This window comes from Lontra canadensis, unplaced genomic scaffold (assembly GCF_010015895.1).
Source record: "Lontra canadensis isolate GAN:19392208 unplaced genomic scaffold, GSC_riverotter_1.0 scaffold21, whole genome shotgun sequence".
NCBI classification, from domain to species: domain Eukaryota; kingdom Metazoa; phylum Chordata; class Mammalia; order Carnivora; family Mustelidae; genus Lontra; species Lontra canadensis.
The window spans coordinates 11,473,467-11,492,285 of NW_022631015.1; the positions used below are offsets into that span (position 1 = coordinate 11,473,467).

At 45.7% G+C, this 18,819-nt stretch overlaps 1 protein-coding gene across 5 annotated transcripts in view; it reads left to right on the forward strand.

Annotated features, from left to right (window-relative positions):
* Positions 1-312: 312 nt before the first annotated feature.
* Positions 313-18,819, forward strand: part of HIVEP1 (HIVEP zinc finger 1) — a 140,898-nt gene continuing 122,391 nt past the window's right edge. For 2 of the 5 annotated variants that reach the window (XM_032861568.1, XM_032861573.1), the window contains exons 1-2: positions 3,432-3,547; positions 7,060-7,203. In XM_032861568.1, coding sequence (XP_032717459.1) covers positions 7,164-7,203 — 40 coding nt within the window. In that variant the 5' untranslated portion in view covers positions 3,432-3,547; positions 7,060-7,163. Of the gene's footprint in view, positions 429-3,431; positions 3,548-3,939; positions 4,056-4,184; positions 4,307-7,059; positions 7,204-18,819 lie in introns of those variants that run through there. The other 3 variants (XM_032861570.1, XM_032861569.1, XM_032861571.1) reach the window with 3 other exon arrangements.

Here is an 18,819-nt window from a genome sequence, read left to right on the forward strand (position 1 = left end):
CTCTCCAGGATTTCTGGATTGGTGGATTGTTCATTTCGGTCCAGGTAACAAAGGACAGCCCGGGGCAAATGGTTCTTTCTCACTGAGGCGGGTGGCGGGGGGAAGAAGTGGAAATCCTTTACCGTGACCACCTGCTTCCCTCTCTTCAAACCAGCACGTAAAGTGCCAAATATCTGTATATCATTCTCGGCCCAGAGCCCACGGTATAAACCAACAGAGGCGGAGCACCAGATAACATCAAAGCCCCAGGCAGGGGCCAGAAAAGGGGGGGGGGGCAAGAGCAGCCGAGGGAATGAAGCACCTCCCCCTAGCATTTCCTCTCACGCCCACTTCCAACCTAGGAGGCTTTTGGTTTCTGCTTTTGTTGTTTTTAAAATTAAAAGTTAAACCCAGGAAGCTTTGGATCAGACTTTTGCGTTGCAGTTCGGGTAAGTTTTCTCTCGGTTCTTTTGTCTGGCGTCTGGCTCGGCGGCAGCCTGGGCGTGGGGGCAGAGTTGGCAGAGCGAGTGGGGGAAGGTTTTGTCGCCGAGGTCGCCCCGAGGAGGAGGGGATTCGGCCGGTGGCCGGGAAAGCCCGGCGCGCGCGGAGGGCGGAGGGCGGAGGGGAGGGACGGGCGGCGGCGTGACCCGGCGGCCGGCGGGGAGGAACCTCCGGGATCTCCGCGTGGCGGCGGCGCTGCCTGGCCGCGCGCAGGGCGGAGGGCCGGGGCCGCGGGGCCGCGCCAGGGGGGAGCCCGAGCGGGGCCGGGCCGGGCGGCCGCGTGGGAACCGGGGCTAGGGACACGCGGACCGCGCTGGTGGCGCGGAGCCCGGTGGTCGCGGCGGGACGGCCGGGCCCCGCCACGAAGCCCCAGGGTGGACTAGTGTTTTCCCAAAACTTCTGAGCAACGAAAATGTGTACAGAGCCCTACCATGACACTGACCTCATTTGAACGCCGCGCCCCGAGGGGGGCTCCAAAGCGTTCAGAGGGCCAGTAGGGATGCAGCTAGAGCGAAAAAGGGCCCTGGGAACCCCCTTCTTCTCCCTCCCCCCCCCAGTATGGTCACCTCCCCCATTGTTAACAGAATTTTTGACAGTTCAAACTGCTGTTCACCATTCATGTTTATCTTCTGGTTAAAAAAAAAAAATTATCTTCCCCCACATTCCTATAGCATTTGAGAAACTGTATTTAATTTGCCACAAAACAAATCGAAGCTAGCTACTTTACCTTTTAGCTGGATTTCCTTGCGTTCTCGTAAATAGGAAGTTAGACCTGCAGGCAGAATTAAGGAAAAGAAATTGCGTTTAGGAAATTCGAAACTAGGAAATAGGAAACTGTTCCGTACTGCATATATTTCAAATGAAAGTTTAATATTGATTTGCCACTCAAGAAAGTTAAGTTGTCAGTCGTCTACTTAACGAAAAAACTCCTTAACAAGCTGAAATGGCAAAATTATCTATTATAACTCCAAATTGCATGCTTAATCTGTTAGAAAGCTCACAACAATGCCGAATCCCATATAAACATTGTGTTCACAGTGTGCATTTGCTCTGTTCACCAACCACTGGGGTAAAGATATATTCCTTCAGTTAGCATTTTGATTTAGCAAGTGACACCAGGCAGACTTAATCATTATCAAACTACCTTAATCTTTATCCTCTGACAGATTAGATATACTTGAACATTTAAATGAGTGTTTATCTTTTTTTCAAAAGCCCAGTTGGGAAGTTAGGTTACATACTTTTTGTGACTGCAATCCATTAGATAACATTTACTTTTACAAAAGCCAGATGATTACATCACCTTGAAAATTTAAAGATTGCATTATTTCATTGACAGGTTGAAAGTAAAGTATATGATAAACATCATTTCAAATTTAGGCAGTTCTTGGGTGACTTTGCTCTTATGACCAAAGTTAGTTTTTAATAGGTATATTCCCCCCACCCCTTTTCCTGACTTTTCTTTTGGTTACAAGCTCTCCTTTATTGAGTATTACATTTTTAATCATTCCCATTTTGGTGCATTAAGCTTTTCTTAGCTCAGTGAGCTAGAGGTAGGATTTTCTCAGGGTAATTTTCAGGGTCAACCGTAGCAGGAAAAGCCTAGATGTCTTTATGGAAGCCCCAGGGAACAAAACAATTCAAGTTTGCACAGATGGCCCGCGTAGTGGGTGTACGGTCGTTTAGCATTTTTATTCCTTAAAAGGGGAAAGCAGTTTGGTTTAATCTGAGAAATTCTTCTGCATCAAATTTTTTGTTTTGCTTTATTCCTCCTAAGTTCAACGTGGCACCTTAAACCAGTCACTTTTGCCTGCTTCTTTAGGTGTACATGTGTGAATTTCTGAGCCCCCGATTTCTAACATTCTTTAGTAGTTCTAACCCCAAAACCTTCGTTACCCTAGTCCAGCCCCTCCTGATTTATTTCCATAGATTACCACTCCTTGCTTCCTCTACTGCTTTCTAGCAGCAAGGGTCAAACTCTGGTTTATGATAATTACTCCCTCTTCCCTCTTTCTCTTCTCCTCGGCGTCCTAGGAGCCAGGTCCGCTGCCCAGCCCCGCACCTCCATTTCCGACCCCAAAGACCCCTCCCCTCCCTGCCCCAAGCTGTCAGGCGGACAGGCAAGGGTTAACGCGCTGGCAGCCCCGGCTCTGGGAACCACCAGCCGGCTTTGGAGCGGCCTCTGGAATAACCTTGGCTTCCCTCAATCTTTTAATAGAACATCCGCCACCAAGAAGTGGTTTCAGTTCAGGGTTAATAATATGTCCCCTTCCACCCTCCAAACCAACACCCCGCCCCCCTCCCAGGTTTTTTAAGTTGTTTTTCAAAGTTAATGAGTTTCAAGTTTCACAATGACTTTCCCCTTCCCTCAACGCGTTGCTGAGGAAACCCCCTTGGGGTCCCCCCCCTCCCTTCTCCTTTCCCCTCCCCCATTCGGCCCGGGCGGGGGGCGGGACTGGGAGACCCCATGACGTCACCCGCCCGGCCCACATCCTGCTTTAGAAAGTAAAGAGACGGTAAAGAGAAACTACCGCCCCGCCCGTCCCCGCCCCCCTTCCCCGCCCCACCCCCCCCCACCCCCCCCCCCCCCCCCCCCCCGCCAGGGCCGCGCCACCGCCTCCTCCCGCCCCCCACTCCCGTCCCTGCGGCGGCCGGGCGGGGCGGAGCCGCGGGGCGGGCAGCGGAGGGGGAGGCGCGGCCCGGGGTCCGCCCCGCGGGGGAGACCCGGGGCTCCGGGCTCCACGCGAGCCCCGACCGGGGCACCCAACCCGTCCCCACCCTGAGCCGCGGTGCCGGCCTCGCCTGTCCACTTGGGCCTTCGAACCGGCGGCGGTGAACCCCCCCCGCCCCTCCCCCGCCGAGCCCCCGCTGGGGGACGCCCCCCCTCCCCCGCCCGCGCGGCGCAGCTCGCGGCCTCCCCGCCTCCCGCCCCCGGGGATCCCCTGCCGCCCCGCCCACCCGCGGGAAAGCCTCGGACCTTCGCCCTCCCTCCCCCGCGCCGCTCGGCCCGCGCTCCTCCCGTCGCCCCTAAAGACGCTAAACGTGCCCTACTCTGCCCCGGGGAGAGGTAAAGCCCGCGCCCGCCCTCCGCGCCCCGGGCCCCACGGCCCCGGGGGCCGCTCGCCCCGCCTCGCCGCCCGGCCCCCCGCCGCCCCCTCCCCGGCGGCGGCGGTCATGCCGCGGCCCGGGGCGCCGGCGAGCGCGGCCGCCTCCCCCGCCCGGCGCCTGCGGCCCCCGCCCGCGCGCCCCGCGCTTCCCCCCCGCCCCCCGGCTGGCTCCCCTGTTTAATATTTCAGCGCTGGGTGGTGTGAGTGCCAGTCGCCGGCCTCTAGTGTGGCTGCTGCTGGGGCGGCGGCGGCGGCGGGGAGGGTGACGGAGCCCGGGGGCCGGGAGCAGCAGCAGGAGGAGGCTATGTTTGTGTTTGGGGTTGTCAAGTGAAGGAGGGATCCCGGGCGCCGCCGCCGCCGCCACCGCGCGGGGGTCGCGGAGATTCCGAGCTGGGGCCGCCGCCATCAGCAGCGCAGCTCCTGGGTCGGCTGCAGCGGCAGCGGCTCCGCCGGGCGTCCTGGCAGCAGGTTCGGCGCGGGCTCCGCGGCGCGGGCGCTGCAGCTGGGAGGGCGGCGGGGGGGAGGGTACCGGGGAGGGGGGCAGGGCCAGTTCCCCCTCCGCGGGCGGGGGGCGTGCGGGCGCGCGTGTGTGTGTGTGTGCGTGTGTGTGCAACCGCCGACCTTGCAGAGGGGATGGCTGCGTGCGGGAGACACTTGCCACTTCTGGGCGCCCTCGCCGCGCGCGAGCGGCCCGAGCTGCGGTCTTGCCAGGCGAGCAGGTACGGAGGGACCCAGCCTCCCCACCCGCGTTCCAGCCGCAGACGCATTTTGCAAGAGGGTGGGGGGTGAGGGAGACCAGGCCTCGGCTTCCCAACCTCCCGGCTTTGTGGCTTTCTTTTCCTTTCGTTCTTTGCTCTAAGTGCCAGTTTACTCCCAGCCACCTGGGTAGTTTCTTTCCGGGTTGGGAGTACGCGCCTGCAGCAGTTGGGAAGCGGGCGGTGGGTTTGGGCGCGGGTCGGCTCGGGCTCGCCTTGGGGTCGGGCTGGGGAAGGAGTTGCTGCTGGAGAGGGGAGGGGGCGGTGGCGGAGCCGGCGGCGAGGAGGAGTCTCTGGGCTGCCGCGCTCGCCTCATTCCGTCCTCCTCCTCCTCCTCCTCATGCTCTCCGCATCCACTCCGGGCTCCTTCCTGAGCTGGCACTTCCATTCCCCCTCCTCCTGGCATGCGAAGCGCTTTGTTCAGTGCAGCGTTGCAGAGGGGTTTTCCCAGGCTCCGCCCTCCACATTCATTCATGTTTTTTCTCCTTGCAACTGTCTTTACGCTTTTTGATCGTGTCATGTTTTTGCTCCATGTAGTATTTATTTCTTTCCTGTAAAGGAATGGTTTATTACTCGTCCTAGTCGCGCTAGTGCCGCTGTCTTTGCATGTACTCACTTCCCCCCACAAGGATTTAAACATGGGATGGACAGCTAGGGACAGTGGGTAGGCAGGGAGCGGGGTAGCAGGGAGCTGTTACTGATTGGGAATTTGCATATTTTATATTTATGCTCTCGATACGGGATCACGTGATTATATTACATTCGGAGTTCACGCTTTAAAAACTTCCAGATATCGTGACCATTTAAAAGCTTTAAGTTTAACAAGGAATGTAGTTAAGCAGTCATACAATTTTTTTGGCCCTAATGTCTCTGAATTCTCTATTGAATCAAGCTTCGTGAATCGGAGGGTGGATGTCTTTAATGCAGGGAGTTGAGGAAGCATGTCTTATAGATAGATCACTTAGCATGGTGCTAGATAAAGTATATAGTATTTGGCCATCGTATTTCTTATTCTTTGTGCAGTTAAAAAATTGCAAATAATTTTGTGCAGTGCCCACACATAGCCTTATTCGGGATAAAATACTGAAGTACTAATTGTAACCTTCTTTACTTCTGTTTCTTCTTTGCTGTAATGAAATCATAAATTTCTAAAACCTTATACAGGGATATCAGATCTAGCCTTTCCCATATAGGCTTTCTTAAGGAGAATTAATATTTGAGTAGTTTTGTGTGCCAGGCAGTGGACATCCACATTGTTTAGTTTAGACCTTACAACAGCCCTGTGAGGTGGATAATATTTCCTAGTTTCACAGTTGGGAAATCTGATCTTCAGAGAGGTTAAGTACCTTAACAAGGCCACACAGTAAGGGGATAGAGCCTGGCTTTGTACCCAGTACAGTTTGATGCCAAAATATATAGTCATGACTTGTGCTCTATAGCCTCATGACCCTAATTCATGGAATACCTATTATCTCTGCTGAGGAAGTGAGCACTGAGACTAACTGAGTCATGTGTGCCACATTGTTTAGATGCTGACCATGGGCAGGTTAGTCAACCTCTCCCCAACTCTTCTTATCTGTAAAGTAGGTAAATGATAGCTATCTAACCAGTTATTATTAAGACCGAATTAGGTAATGTGTAGAAAGTACAGAGGCACCCTGCAGGGGCTCAGTAAGTATTCTCTTGTTCCTTCTACAGTACTGGGTATTACAAGTTTTAAACAAAGCATTGCTTAGTGATAAAACATAATTTCCCCCTTAATATCATCAGCTTTATTCCAGGAAATCAGAACTAAAGTTTTAGCTCTAGGGTCCGTGAGGATCTTGTGGAACAGGAGACAGAGGTGGCTGATTTGGGAAGAGGGATGATCAGGTTTTGAATTACTATTGTTTTGGCATATTGCATTTCTGGTCATCGTGTTTAGGATATATAAGTCAGGACAGACCAGGTGATGCTGAAGTAACAAGCAATTCCCAACCGTCAGCCACTTAAAACAACAAAGGTCTCTTTCTTGTTTACACTGGGTGATCATGGTAGCTTAGCAAGAGCCCAGCTCTGTGTTGCAACACTCACTGTCTGGAACAGTGCCTGTCCCACTGCAGAGGGAACAGAGAGCGCTGGAGGATTTTGCTTTGCTAACTAAATGGTATAGGCTGGAAACGGTGCATGCCTTCTCTACTCATAGGTCATTAGCCAGAACTGGTCACACATTGTAGCTAAACACAGAGAAGCATAAAGTACAGTCCTGGCACAAGCCTAGAGGAAAATACTAGAAAAATTGGGGAGCAGTTCCAATAGCAACCACATATATTAACTGAATTAATTCAGTAAAATAAGATGAATGAGACATGGTCCTTGTTCCCAAAGAGCTTGATGAACCAGGAGCCACATTACATGGAACATAGCCTTTTTATAGTCTCATGTTATACTTTAATTGTATCCTGTGATGTCACTGTAAAACACCGTGGAGTGAATCTTTTCATACTTCTTTGATAAAAGTACAGTGATTTTTTTTTTGTTTTCTTAGTGAGAAAGCCCAGAGAGTAGCAAAATGAGATATCCTACGGTTAATTAAAAGTTAGTAAGTAAGTTTTTGCAGGTGTCTCTGGCTTGGTCATCTTGCATTGGGTTTGGGTGAGTGCTGGACTCTAACCATGACTTTTGAAGTGTATTTTTCCTTTGAAAGTAATAAAGTGTGATTTTTTTTCCTTTTTTAGCACATGAATTAATTGATGGATGTTGAGTTTAATGGAGCTACCTTTTTGTGACCTGCTCTTCCTACAGTTTCTAAGAAGAAAAAGGGGCCCCTGAATCAAAGAAGATGCCTCGAACTAAACAGATTCATCCCAGAAATCTAAGAGGTAAGGATCTGCATGAAACAGAAATAAGGTTTATAGGAAATCCTACAGTAAAGTACTCCTTGGGTGACAGGAATGGCAGCTTGCTGCATGTTGACCCTGGTCCACAGTGAGCACCCGGAGGCCTCCGTTTCCCTTGTTCGCTTCCAGTCTTCTGCACAATTCTCATCTCTCAGAAAATGTTTCATAAATATTTGTTGAATGAATGAATCGCATTTGACAAAATTATAGTGCCCTCCCAACCATTAGTGTGAGTGTGAAAGTGAGAGATTTACTTTCTCTTAACAGAGACAGCTTTTGCCTGGAGGAATCTGAAATGAGTCGCTGGATAGTCTTTGCCAATATGATTTTTTTAACCCCTCCCCCATACTACTTTCAAGATTCATTTCTGTACGACTGTATAGGTTAGATTATCAAGAAGTGAAGAGAGTTGTGGTTGACATTAACTCAGGCCATTATTTGCAGAACTCAGGGGCAACATGACCTGTTTTCCATAAAGGAAGCAATCAGTCAAAATTACGCATGCTATGTACATTTCATGCAAAGGTGGAAAATGCGTGTTGCTCCTTCACTGTGGAGAGATTTTGATTTTAGGAGAGTAAGCTTAATTTAGTTAATTGTTTTGAAAGACATACGTTATTCTAATGTGTTGTATCAACTGGGAAGAGCAATTATCTTTTATATTCCATTTTAGTAGATAAGGGTATAGGAGTGCGAAACAAGGAACAGTTACAGCAAATATAAACCCCAACAGGGTGAAATAGCTTATGATGTATTTACTGTTACAGAAAAAAATTCTTAGGCACCTGCAAGGTAAAAAAAATAGAGATCAAACAGATTAATTGGGAGATGTTTCTTTGTGAAATAAGTTTGGCCAGTCACTGTGGGGTGATCATTGAAAATGTGGTCAATTTTGTGGGCCTCCTCGAATCTGGAATGGTGTGTTTCCTATCTGGAAGAGTACTGGAACACTCTGCTGGCCTAGGTGGCTGCCTTGGACCAAGTTCAAATTGATGATGATAGCACCAGTGTTCAATGAGGTGAGGATTTAGATAGAGAACGTTAAGTCTTGTGTGCTGAAGTCTGATTTTTCCAAGTCCTACAGACAATGTTAGGAGCTGACCATGTATTTGTCTGTCTTTCTCACTAGAACTTGAGCTCCCACAAGTAGTTACTTTCTCTTATTTACTCTTAGAGGCAAAGCCTTCACACTTGAGGTACCAGCTGAGGTTGACATCTGGAGTCCTAGGCCCAGCTTCTCTAATTCATCTGTCTAAAGAGGGTACACCAAGGTAGCCTGGGGCTGGTAGTCACCTTAGCCCAGCACAGGTCCTGGTGGCTAATAGGAGCCCAGATATTTGTTGAAATGAGTACGTGATGGATCTTAAAGTATTGTTTATTAGGTGATAAATCGTAAACATTTTTCATATTTAAAATGTATACAGGTGTACCTTGGAGGTATAGTGGGTTCTATTCCCTAACACTGCCAAAAACCAAATATTGTGATAGAGTGGATCAGGTGAGTTTTTGGGTTTCTCAGTTAATATAAAAGTTATGTTTACACTCTGCTGTGGACTCTGAAGTGTGCGATCGCATTGTTTTTTAAAATGTACATCCTTGAATTAAAAAATACTTCCTGCTGAAAAAATGCTAGTCATCATCTGGGCTTTCAGCAAGTTGTAATCATTGATCACAGGTCATCGTAGCAAATATAACAATAACGAAAAAGCTTGAAGGATTGCGAGAATTACCAAAATGTGACACAGAGACACGGAGTGAGCAAGTGCTGTTGGACCTGCTAAACCCAGGGTTGCCAGAAACTCCTCCAATTTGTAAAAGACAGCGTCTGTAGAACGCAACAAAACAGGGCACAATAAAACAAGGTGTGCTTGTACTTTGTAATATTCTAGATCACATGGCCATCCAGAGAAATGCAGATGTTAGGCCACAGACTATCTTCCTTTCTGTACCTAATGTACAACCCACTGGGTAGTTGTTGAACTGTTCCTGTTGCACTGTTCTAGGAGGCAGGGATAAAATGATCCTCAAGCCTAGACAATGAAAGAGCATGGGGTTGAAGAGGGGAGGCGGGTACACATGCGCCTTTGCCCGTGTCGTAAGGGAGGAACAGGGGTATGGACCTTCCTCAGAGGCGGGACCTCATAACATGTCTTGATCGTGGTTGGGGGGCAGTTTGGTGCGGGGCAGTGTGGGAAGGGAAGAGAAGCAAAGGTACCATCTGAAGTGGGTCTTAGGGCCGAGAAATTATGCACAAGACTGATAAGACAGGGTGAGTATGTTTCATCCTGGGGTAGGAGCTTATGAAGTGACATGGGAAATCCAAGCCAGTTGGAGTTCTTCATTACTGGAGCGTACACCGTTCTGTTCGCGGGGAGGAAGGGGTAGGAGACTGGGGTGAGACAATTAGAAATCAGGTCCTGAGGGTCCACCAAATCTGAGTCTAAATTTAGTATGCAGAGCTGAAACTTGGAATAGGAAAGCTGGCTTCTTTTCCGAAATTCAGATGTTTTTAAAGTTTTCTAAGAGAATTTGAAGGAAGTTCTGTTCTGGCCCCTCATTGGGAGTTTCAGAGCTGCTTGACTAAGGCAGTGATGACTCAGACACTGAAGAGTAGATCAGAGTAGATTAGCACAAGACAAACTGCAGAAGCCACGTCCTCAGTGGGACCTGCAGACTGGCCAGGTCCAGGGGTGGGGTGGGGGTGGGGCGCAAATGGACTGGGGGCTTGGGCAGCTCTTTGTAGGCGAGGCTGTGAGTTTGAGCCAGTGAGCTTACTCAGCAGAGAGGGATGAGGGCAAGGCTGTTCCTGCCCAGGAAACCCTAGTAAACAGAGGCACAAAGGCAAGAAAGTGCTAAGGTGTAACACTTCTAGAATTTCCACTTCTCTTCTAAAAATGTATTTGAGGACTGTATCTCTGGGCACAGATTGGGGGTTAAAGTAAGAAGATATGTTCTGAATTGCAATTCCTCTGTTATTCCTGAAGAAACTGATTTTGCTGGTTAAAAAAAAAGTAAACATTAGCTAGTAAAATGAATTGTTTAGCATTTAGTTTGTGTCTCACTGGGACCGTTGAAATACCATGTTTGTTTCGCCTTACCTGTCACCCGCTGCTTTGACTTACAGAAGACCTGCCACATAAGTTAGCTATGAAATGGGGAGAGAGGAAATCAGAAGACCAGAAAGCCAGTCACAGCCCACCTTGCTCTGGCGAGCACGTTGCTAGCACTACTTTAAGTGCATTGCTTCTTTCTAGGTGTCTGCCAAAAACAGTCTGTTAAATACTTGTCTTGTGTTTGGTCATTAAGTCAGTAGTAAAAGATATATACTTAAACTCAAATTATATGTTTATTATGTTTTCATGGCAGTATTAACTCTTAAAATATAATTTTTCTTTGATTTATTCTATTCTTCAGCTGGTGTTGGTGTAGTCCTAAGGCTATGCAAAGCTGTAGGGTAATCCTATTCTAACTTTCTGGAATATAAGTTTTATTTGGGGGAAAAATACGTATACACTCGTGTGTGTATTCATGTATTAAAATATCATACAAGTCATATATGAATATACAAGATTTGTATGGGTTTAAACGAGGCCCGCATACAAGGCTCCTGTAGGAGGTGGAATTTACAGTTCTCTGCTGTTACAGGTTCTTTAGTAGAAAAGTATGAGAACTGATATGTTAAGGGTAAGATATGGATTTGAGACAAAACTGAGACAGAGTTAGAACGATGGGAATCTGTACAGATTGTAGGAGTGGGGTTTGTTGAATTCTAGTATCTTTATCCTTGGCCCTATAAGCCAGATAGAACCTTTGTCTCTGGTGCTTGTCTGCGTGAAGCAGATGGGGAGAGTTTAACACTGACCTATCCTTTTTTTTTCATTTTTTTAAGATTTTATTTATTTATTTTAGAGAGAGCTAGAGAATAGGGGGAGGAGCAGAGAGAGAGCGGCAAGCAGACTCCACGTTGAACACAGAGCCGGACGCAGGGCTTGATCCTAGGACCCCGAGATCATGACCTGAGCTGAAATCAAGAGTCAGATGCTTAACCGATTGAGCTACCCAGGAGCCCCTCCTGACTGATATCCTTTGTGAGGGTGAATGAGAATTTCTGAAGAGCATGAGGGAAACACTTGGTGTTCAAAAGGAAGGCTTTTTATCTTGTGGTAGGTTCCCTGGAGTGGGGCTCGTGGCCACTCTGTGGCCGACTCTGGGGCTGGGGCTCCCATATGTGGTCTTGATGAATGTCCCAGCCAGGCAGGGCCCCCTTTACCAGCGTTTGTTCATTTCTGATCAGCCATCTCCCCTGCCTTCCCTGGCCTTTGCTTGGACTCAGGTAACCCTGATACAGGAAACCAGAGACTTGCTGGGGTTCCATGTCAGTCTTCTTAAGAGAAAGGGCTGTTTTTTTCTTATGCAGGTCATCATTGTGAATGTGTTTTCAAAACTTTGGGGAAGAAAGAACATATTTTAAGTTGAGTTTGGGCTTAAGAGTTTCAAAGACTGATGTATTTAAAGTACAAGATTGGAAGTCAGTGTAGAAAATACCAAGTGTTAACCTTTTGCAAAACGGTGAATTTTTTTTAACCTTTAGCAAAACATATTTGGGGAATTTCATTGTGGCTGTTTTTCATTTTTATTGGTTGAGTGTGTTTGGCTCTGAACACACTGCTTTATTATAATGTGAGAAGTAAAGGGTGAGGTCCACACGTGGGGTCTGTGGATGCCCCATCATCTTGGAAGGTAAAGTCCAAGGTCCTGAGTATGGCTCAGACACAATTGGGCCTTCTTGTTCTCCTGTGTATCTGATGAATAATCTGACATTTCAAGAGCTCAGCATCTAGACCCAGCGTTTCTGTGCTTGTTCTTCTTTCTGGAAAGTCTTTCCCCTCCTCATTTCCACTCTGTTTTCTTATTCTGCGCGGGAGTTGTCTCTGCCAAAGCAGATTTCTCTTCATCTTTGAGCCCCTCCCCATCTCCTACCTTCTCCCCTGCCGCTGTGCCCCCCAGCATACATGGTGGACCTCCACTGCTTATGTCTCCAGGTTCCTTACCGTGCTTCTAATACTGCGTTGTCATCATTCTGCAGATCTTCCTAGCCGGGTATGACTTCCGTGTCAGAAGAGCTTGTTTTAGTCACCCATCCGTGTTCAACAAAAACGTATTTGCGTTAGCTCTTTAGCAAACAAGACAGTTAAAGATGATTCGTGTTCTCCAAATGTGTATACGCTTCTGAGCCTTGATGCGCAAATGCTTCTTGTGATATTTGCTGGCCTCTGATTAAAAAAACCTGTTATAATGTGAAATTTTCATCGCCTGAACCAAGTTGTTATTTATTAACTTTTGTTTTACATTCGTTTTTGTCCTTGGAGTCCTCAAGTTTATCTCTTTGGTACATTTAATTAACGTAATGGGTAAACTGTCTGGCCTCAGGTTATCACCGGCTAGCTGTGTGGCCTTGGGCAAGCAGCAAGTGTCAGTTCCTCAGACTCTGCAAAGCAGGGAGAGTGTGTGAAGATGAGGTAACACCGCAATATTTAGCACGATGCCTGACACCAGGTAAACACTCAGCATCACTTTCTCTAAAAAACTGGTTTGTGCCGAACTCTTGGGTTGCATGTGCTTTGCAAACAGAGGCCACCCAGGAGTGGCGTGATGCTGCTCCAGTGTGCGCAGCGTGAGTCAGCCATACGTCTTACGGTCCTGGCGGTCCAGGGCTGGGGATGTGGAAGAGAGCCATCGCTGTAAGAAAGAGTTTGGGAAGGACAGTTATCACCCAGAGTGCTGCCTCCTCGGTCAGTCCCTCTGCACAGATTCAAACCTTACCTCGTGTTTTGATTCTAGTTCTTGGGAAACTGATCGTCAAGTCTTCCGTTCTGTTGTAATGGAACTGCTTTTAGAAGCCTTCCACGTTCACGATCTCCTAGGATGGAGGTGAGGCGCCGTAGCCCACACTTGTGTTTATGTTCTAAGACGGCACCGCTCTCTGTCCCCTGTGCCCCCGTCTCGTGTGGGACCTTGGAAATCCAGTGGGTTTTCAGGAGTAATCTGATGAATGTGAATATTTTAATTTGCTAGCAGTGCGGGGACCCACTCCAGTGACTTCTTTTATCAGTCACCTGTCATGAAGAAAATCTCGCTTTCTTGTTCCCTGGGGATGGTCTTGTTGGGCTTATAAGTAGATTAAGTTTAATTTTGATGATTTTTATTTTTTTAATTTTTACTTTTGTGTATTTTTTAAGCTTTTATTTGAGAGAGAGAGAGAGTGAGCGAGAGAGAAGGAGCAGGGGAGGGGCAGAGGGAGAAGGAGAAGCCGACTCCCTACTGAGCAGGGGGCCCGACCTGGGGCTTGATCCTGGAAAACTGCAGGTTCACTACCTGAGCCAAAGGCAGATGCTTAACCTTAAGCCACCCGGGGGCCCCTAATTTTGATGATTTTTAGATGGAATTCCAGCTGTTCATGCGCATTGTTTTTCATGTTTGAATGTTAAGTCAGCAGTTCTATGTAGACAGCCTGAAGATTTGAGAAGTCAGAAGTCTTGTAGGGTAAACAACCCATGGCTTAGAAACAATTTTTTTGGTAGATGATTGCAGCTAGGAAGGAAATAAGTAAATAAGTTATAGTTACGTTTTTGATGATAAAGGTAAGAAAGGTATTGAAGTTATTAGCAGCTGTCATTTAAGCAGCTGTTAGTTTGTCCAACTGGGATAAAAGTAGGAGAGTAGATTTCATAAAGCAAGCCTCCCATTTGTTTTCAGATCATTATTTTTCAGCTCATATTGAGAGCTTATTTGCTGCTTTTGGAATGCTTATTAACATTAACCAAATGCTTTTTTCTATTTAAAAGCAAATACAAAATGTAATAATACGATTAATCAGAGTAATGATTTTATTTTAGAACATCTTTGCACAAAATATGTTCTGATGAGCTGTAATTTTATCTTATAGAATTGGAAAATACATAATGTATATAAAATCTCCTGTTATATCCATACATGTATTTTAAGCACCACATTTAGAATCTATGCCCCATAATTTGAACATGTCTGGGACAAAGTTGGTTCTTGTGTTATCTGAAAAAATACTTTATGAATAAATCAAATGCCTTATTTTTTCATTCCTCTATTTATTATTTTAAAACATTTTAAGAGTACTCTTTTGCAAATTAACAATGTGCCAAAATTACATATAGTGCTCAGGTATTCTTAGAAAGCCCTTGATATTTGTAATGTTGTCAGCCACCAAACACTGCACGGCAAAACCTTGTAACCACATAGTGTCCTTCCGTCTCAGTACTCAAGTCATTCTTCAGAAGGAAGTTCTTGTTGACTATTAGGCTTTTATTTTGGGGCTTTTATTTGGGGTAGCATTGCATTAATTTTGACTTTTTAAAATAAATTTAAATAATCTTTACACCCAGTGTAGATCTCAAACGTAAAACCCTGAGATGCTGCTCTACCAACTGAGCCAGCCAGGCAGGACTTTTTTTTTTTTAAAGATTGTATTTTAATTTGAGAAAGAATTGGCAGGGCAGGGGTAGGGGTTGGCAGGGAGGGTCAGAAGGAAAGGGACAAGTAAACTCCCCACTGAGCAAGGAGCCCAATGCAGGGCTCAAACCCAGGACCCCGGGATCATGGCCTGAGCCGAAGGCAGACCGCTTGACTGACTGAACCACCCAGGCACCCCCAGGCGTGACTTTTTAAAATAAACTTAAAATGTAAGGTTCTTAGAAATTTTCTAGGATGAATTTTGTTCTAGAAAATATTCTAGGGCCGTGCTGCCCTGTTAAAGTACTTTAAAAAAAATACAGTGATGATTAACTAGTTGGCTGTTAAGTAACTAGAAGAGCCGTCCTTTAAGTGTTAGTGGACCTGTAGTAGTCTAAGAGTTATTCTGGCCTAACTGATGTCAAGCTGGATTTTTATGGTACTTGGGTATTTATGTACATTGATATTTCTGTGTGCCTGTATGGTTAGAGCGTGCATTTACTCAAAACTCCTTTTGCTTTGCATTTGGTAGTGTGGTTATATGTGCTTATTTCCCAATTCTTTAAAAGATTTGCCAGTGGGGGCGCCTGGGTGGCTCAGTGGGTTAAGCCTCTGCCTTTGGCTCAGGTCATGATCTCGGGGTCCTGGGATCGAGTCCCGCACCAGGCTCTCTGCTTAGCGTGGAGCCTGCTTTCCCATCTCTATCTGCCTGCCTCTGTGCCTACTTGTGATATCCCTCTCTCTGTGTCAAATAAATAAAATCTTTAAAAAAAAAAAAAAAGATTCGCCAGGGAAGAAAAGGACCATCAGCATGTAATTGCTTACTATTGCAGTATTCAAATAGAAATTAAGCATTCAACTGGGGCCATGTTTGATAGTTTAAAAAGAAGTTAAAAATGAGCTGGGCTGATACATAGCACAGGGACCTGGGACGTGGTATTGACCGGTGCCAGACGTGTGTCTGGGAGTTCTCTGTCCCGCTGGCTTCTCAGCCCTTGGAAGACAGTCCATCTTCCTCATTTTCCAGTTGAGAAAATTGGCCAGAGAAGTTTAAGTGAATCAACTTTTGAGCAGCTTGTTTGTATCTTATTGGAGAGATTTGTGGAGGGGTGTTTGGTACTTTTTTCTTTTAAATCATACTGCTTCCCCTAGTTACATTTCATTGTGGGCTGGCGGCAAGAGGGATGTTGTGTTTGATCATTTTTAGGGTAAAAAGAGCTCATCTGTCCACAGGTCTGTGTGCTAGGCTCCACTCAGCGTGCTTTTCATATCGTGTTTGTGTAATCCTTCCAGCTGAGTGAGACAGGGTTGTTGCCTTCGTGATGTAGACATTCGTGGTGTAGACATGGGGAGGAAGCACAGAGAAGTTGCTGGCAGCCCAGGGCCCCACATCCAGGAGTCTCCAGCGCCTTTCCTCTTCTTGACTGTCATGCTAATACTGGCCCGTGTGGATAGCAGAGTTCTGTGGTTAGTATGAGCTGACAGATGCTCTCCATCCCAGTCACAAAATAAAGTTGTCCAGCACTGCAGGTAGAGCCGAGGTCACTCAGAAGATCAGAACTTGAAGGACCTTTCTTTCTTCTCTTTAAATCTAATCGGCTAAATTCATTTCCAAGCTGTTGATGTCTCTATTACTCCAAGCTGGATTTGCTATTACAAACAAATTTCCAAGCTCTTAGAGAGAGAGAGTGGTTGTCCCACTCTCTCTCTCGAAGATTTTTGCTTACTTATTTACTTAGTAACATGGAGTTGGAAGTAGAGATACCTTGCTTGAAATGGAAAATGGCAGTGTTTATTTTTTATAATTACTTTTTTATTTTAAAAATTTATCTTTGAAATGTAGTTGACATACAATGTTATATTAGTTTCAGGTGTTCAACATAGTGATTTGACAGTTCTAGACATAGCTCAGTGCTCAGCCTTGATAAGTGTAGTCCCCGTCTGTCATCAGACGACGTTATTACGGTATTGTTGCCCATATTCCCTATGCTATACTTTCCATCTCTGTGACTTACTTCTTTTTATAACTGGAAACTTGTGCCTCTTAATCCTCTTCACCTGTTTTGCCCATCCCCCATGCACCTCCCCTCTGGCGACCACCAGTTTGTTCTCTGTGTTTATGGATTAGTTTCTGCTTTTAATTTGTTTTGTTTTTTAGATTCCACGTGTAAGTGAAATCATATGGTATTTGTCTTTTTGTACCTGATTTCACCCAGCATGATACACTCCAAATCAATCCATGTTGTTATAAATGGCAAGATTTCATTCTTTTTTTATGGCTGAGTAATATTTTGTTGTATGTGTGTATCATATCTTTATTCTTCTGTGAGTGGACACTTGGGTTGCTTTCATATCTTGGCTATTGTAAATAATCCTGCAACAAACACAGGGGTATCTGTATCTTTTCAAATTAGTGTTTTTGTTTGCTTTGGGTAAGTACCCAGTAGTGAATTACTGGATCATATGGTATTTCTGTTTTTAAGAAGAATTGCAGTATGTAAATGGAAGTCTCAGCCTAACAGTTGAAATTTTAGACATAAATGATTGAAAACTATTTCTGGGAAAACTAATGTGAAAATATTAAAATTCTAAGAAAATATAGATGAAAACATTTTATAATTTTTCCTCATAAGTAGGAACAGAAGAATATAGAAAAAGTGTACTATTTTAGATCTATTTGGACTCTTCTAGATTGTAGATGTATATGAAGGGCAAATGAAAGAATGAAAGGGAGATTTTATCTGTTTTCCTTTTAATTCCACAGTGAGGATGCTTAGTATGCTATGCTTAGAAATAAAACCCTCACACCTAGCCTTCTGAGGGCTTTTCATCTGATATGTCTCCAAATGTATGAAAAAGATCTAAGGGCAGTATAAAGCAACAAATTTAAGATTAATATGGAACATTGCAACTCTCAAAGGGAAAATGAGGCAAAAACAAATTGGTTGAGATAAATCAATCAGAAAATACTTCTTAGAGGAGTTAACTTTTTTACGAATGAAAACCTGAATGAAGCAGAGATTTGAGATGAGCTTTTAAAGAATGGAAGGATAGATCAGTAGAGAAAATAAGTTGTTTTGAGACTTTGCCAGAAGATAGAATGGGGAGAAAATCATACAGGAGTGGTTGTTGGTCTTGTTTGCTTGACTGGAGTGGATTTCTCAATGAGCTTAAAACTTTAAAGAAGAAAAATAAAGGAAACTTTGTAGGTTTGACATGCGTAGTTTATATTGACAATAATTATAAAATCAACAAGTTGAGTTGTCTAGTAAGTTGAGTGTTTATAAAAGGTCAGAGGCTAGAGACTACCTTACAGTACTTTGAAATTTAAAGATTTATTTACTTATTTTGAGAGAGCGCATGCATGCACGGCTGGGAGGGGCAGAAGGAGAGGGACAGAGAATCCGAAGCAGACTCTGAGCCAAGCATGGAGCCTGACGTGGGGCTGGATCTCATGATGGTGAGTTCACTACCTGAGCCGTAACCAAGAGTCAGACGCTTAACCGACTACACCACCCAGGTGCCCTAATACTTAGAAATTTAAAAACAACCTCCCCACAAGAGGATTTTTGGAGCAGTGAAACTACGCTGTATGACACTATAATGGTGGATACATGTCATTGTATATTTGTCCAAATCTATAGAATGACAGCCCCAAGAGGGAACGTAAACTGTGAACTCTGAGTGGCGATGTGTCCACATAGGCTCATCAGTCATAACCCGGTCTATGGCTCGGGTGGGAGATGCTGATAGTAAGAGAGGCCGTGCATGTGTGGAGGAGAGGGCTATATGAGAAATCTCGGTACAGTCCCCCCAATTTTGTTATGAACCTAAAACTGTTCTAAAAAATACAGTATATCCTAAAAAAACAACACCTCCACCTAGGGTCAGTATGATTTGTTGCTATCCAGGAAAAGGATGGTAGGTTCAAAGAATGAGGCAGTCTCTTTCTCTCTGTCTGTATTTCAGAAATTCATCTTCATACAGATGTACAAACTAGCAAAAGAATCATATATGACCTTGAGCAAATAACTCAAGTTTCTTTCATGAGAACAACATGGAGTGGACAGGGGTTGGGGGTGGGGTGATGTTGACCTGTAATTTTCTTTTTAG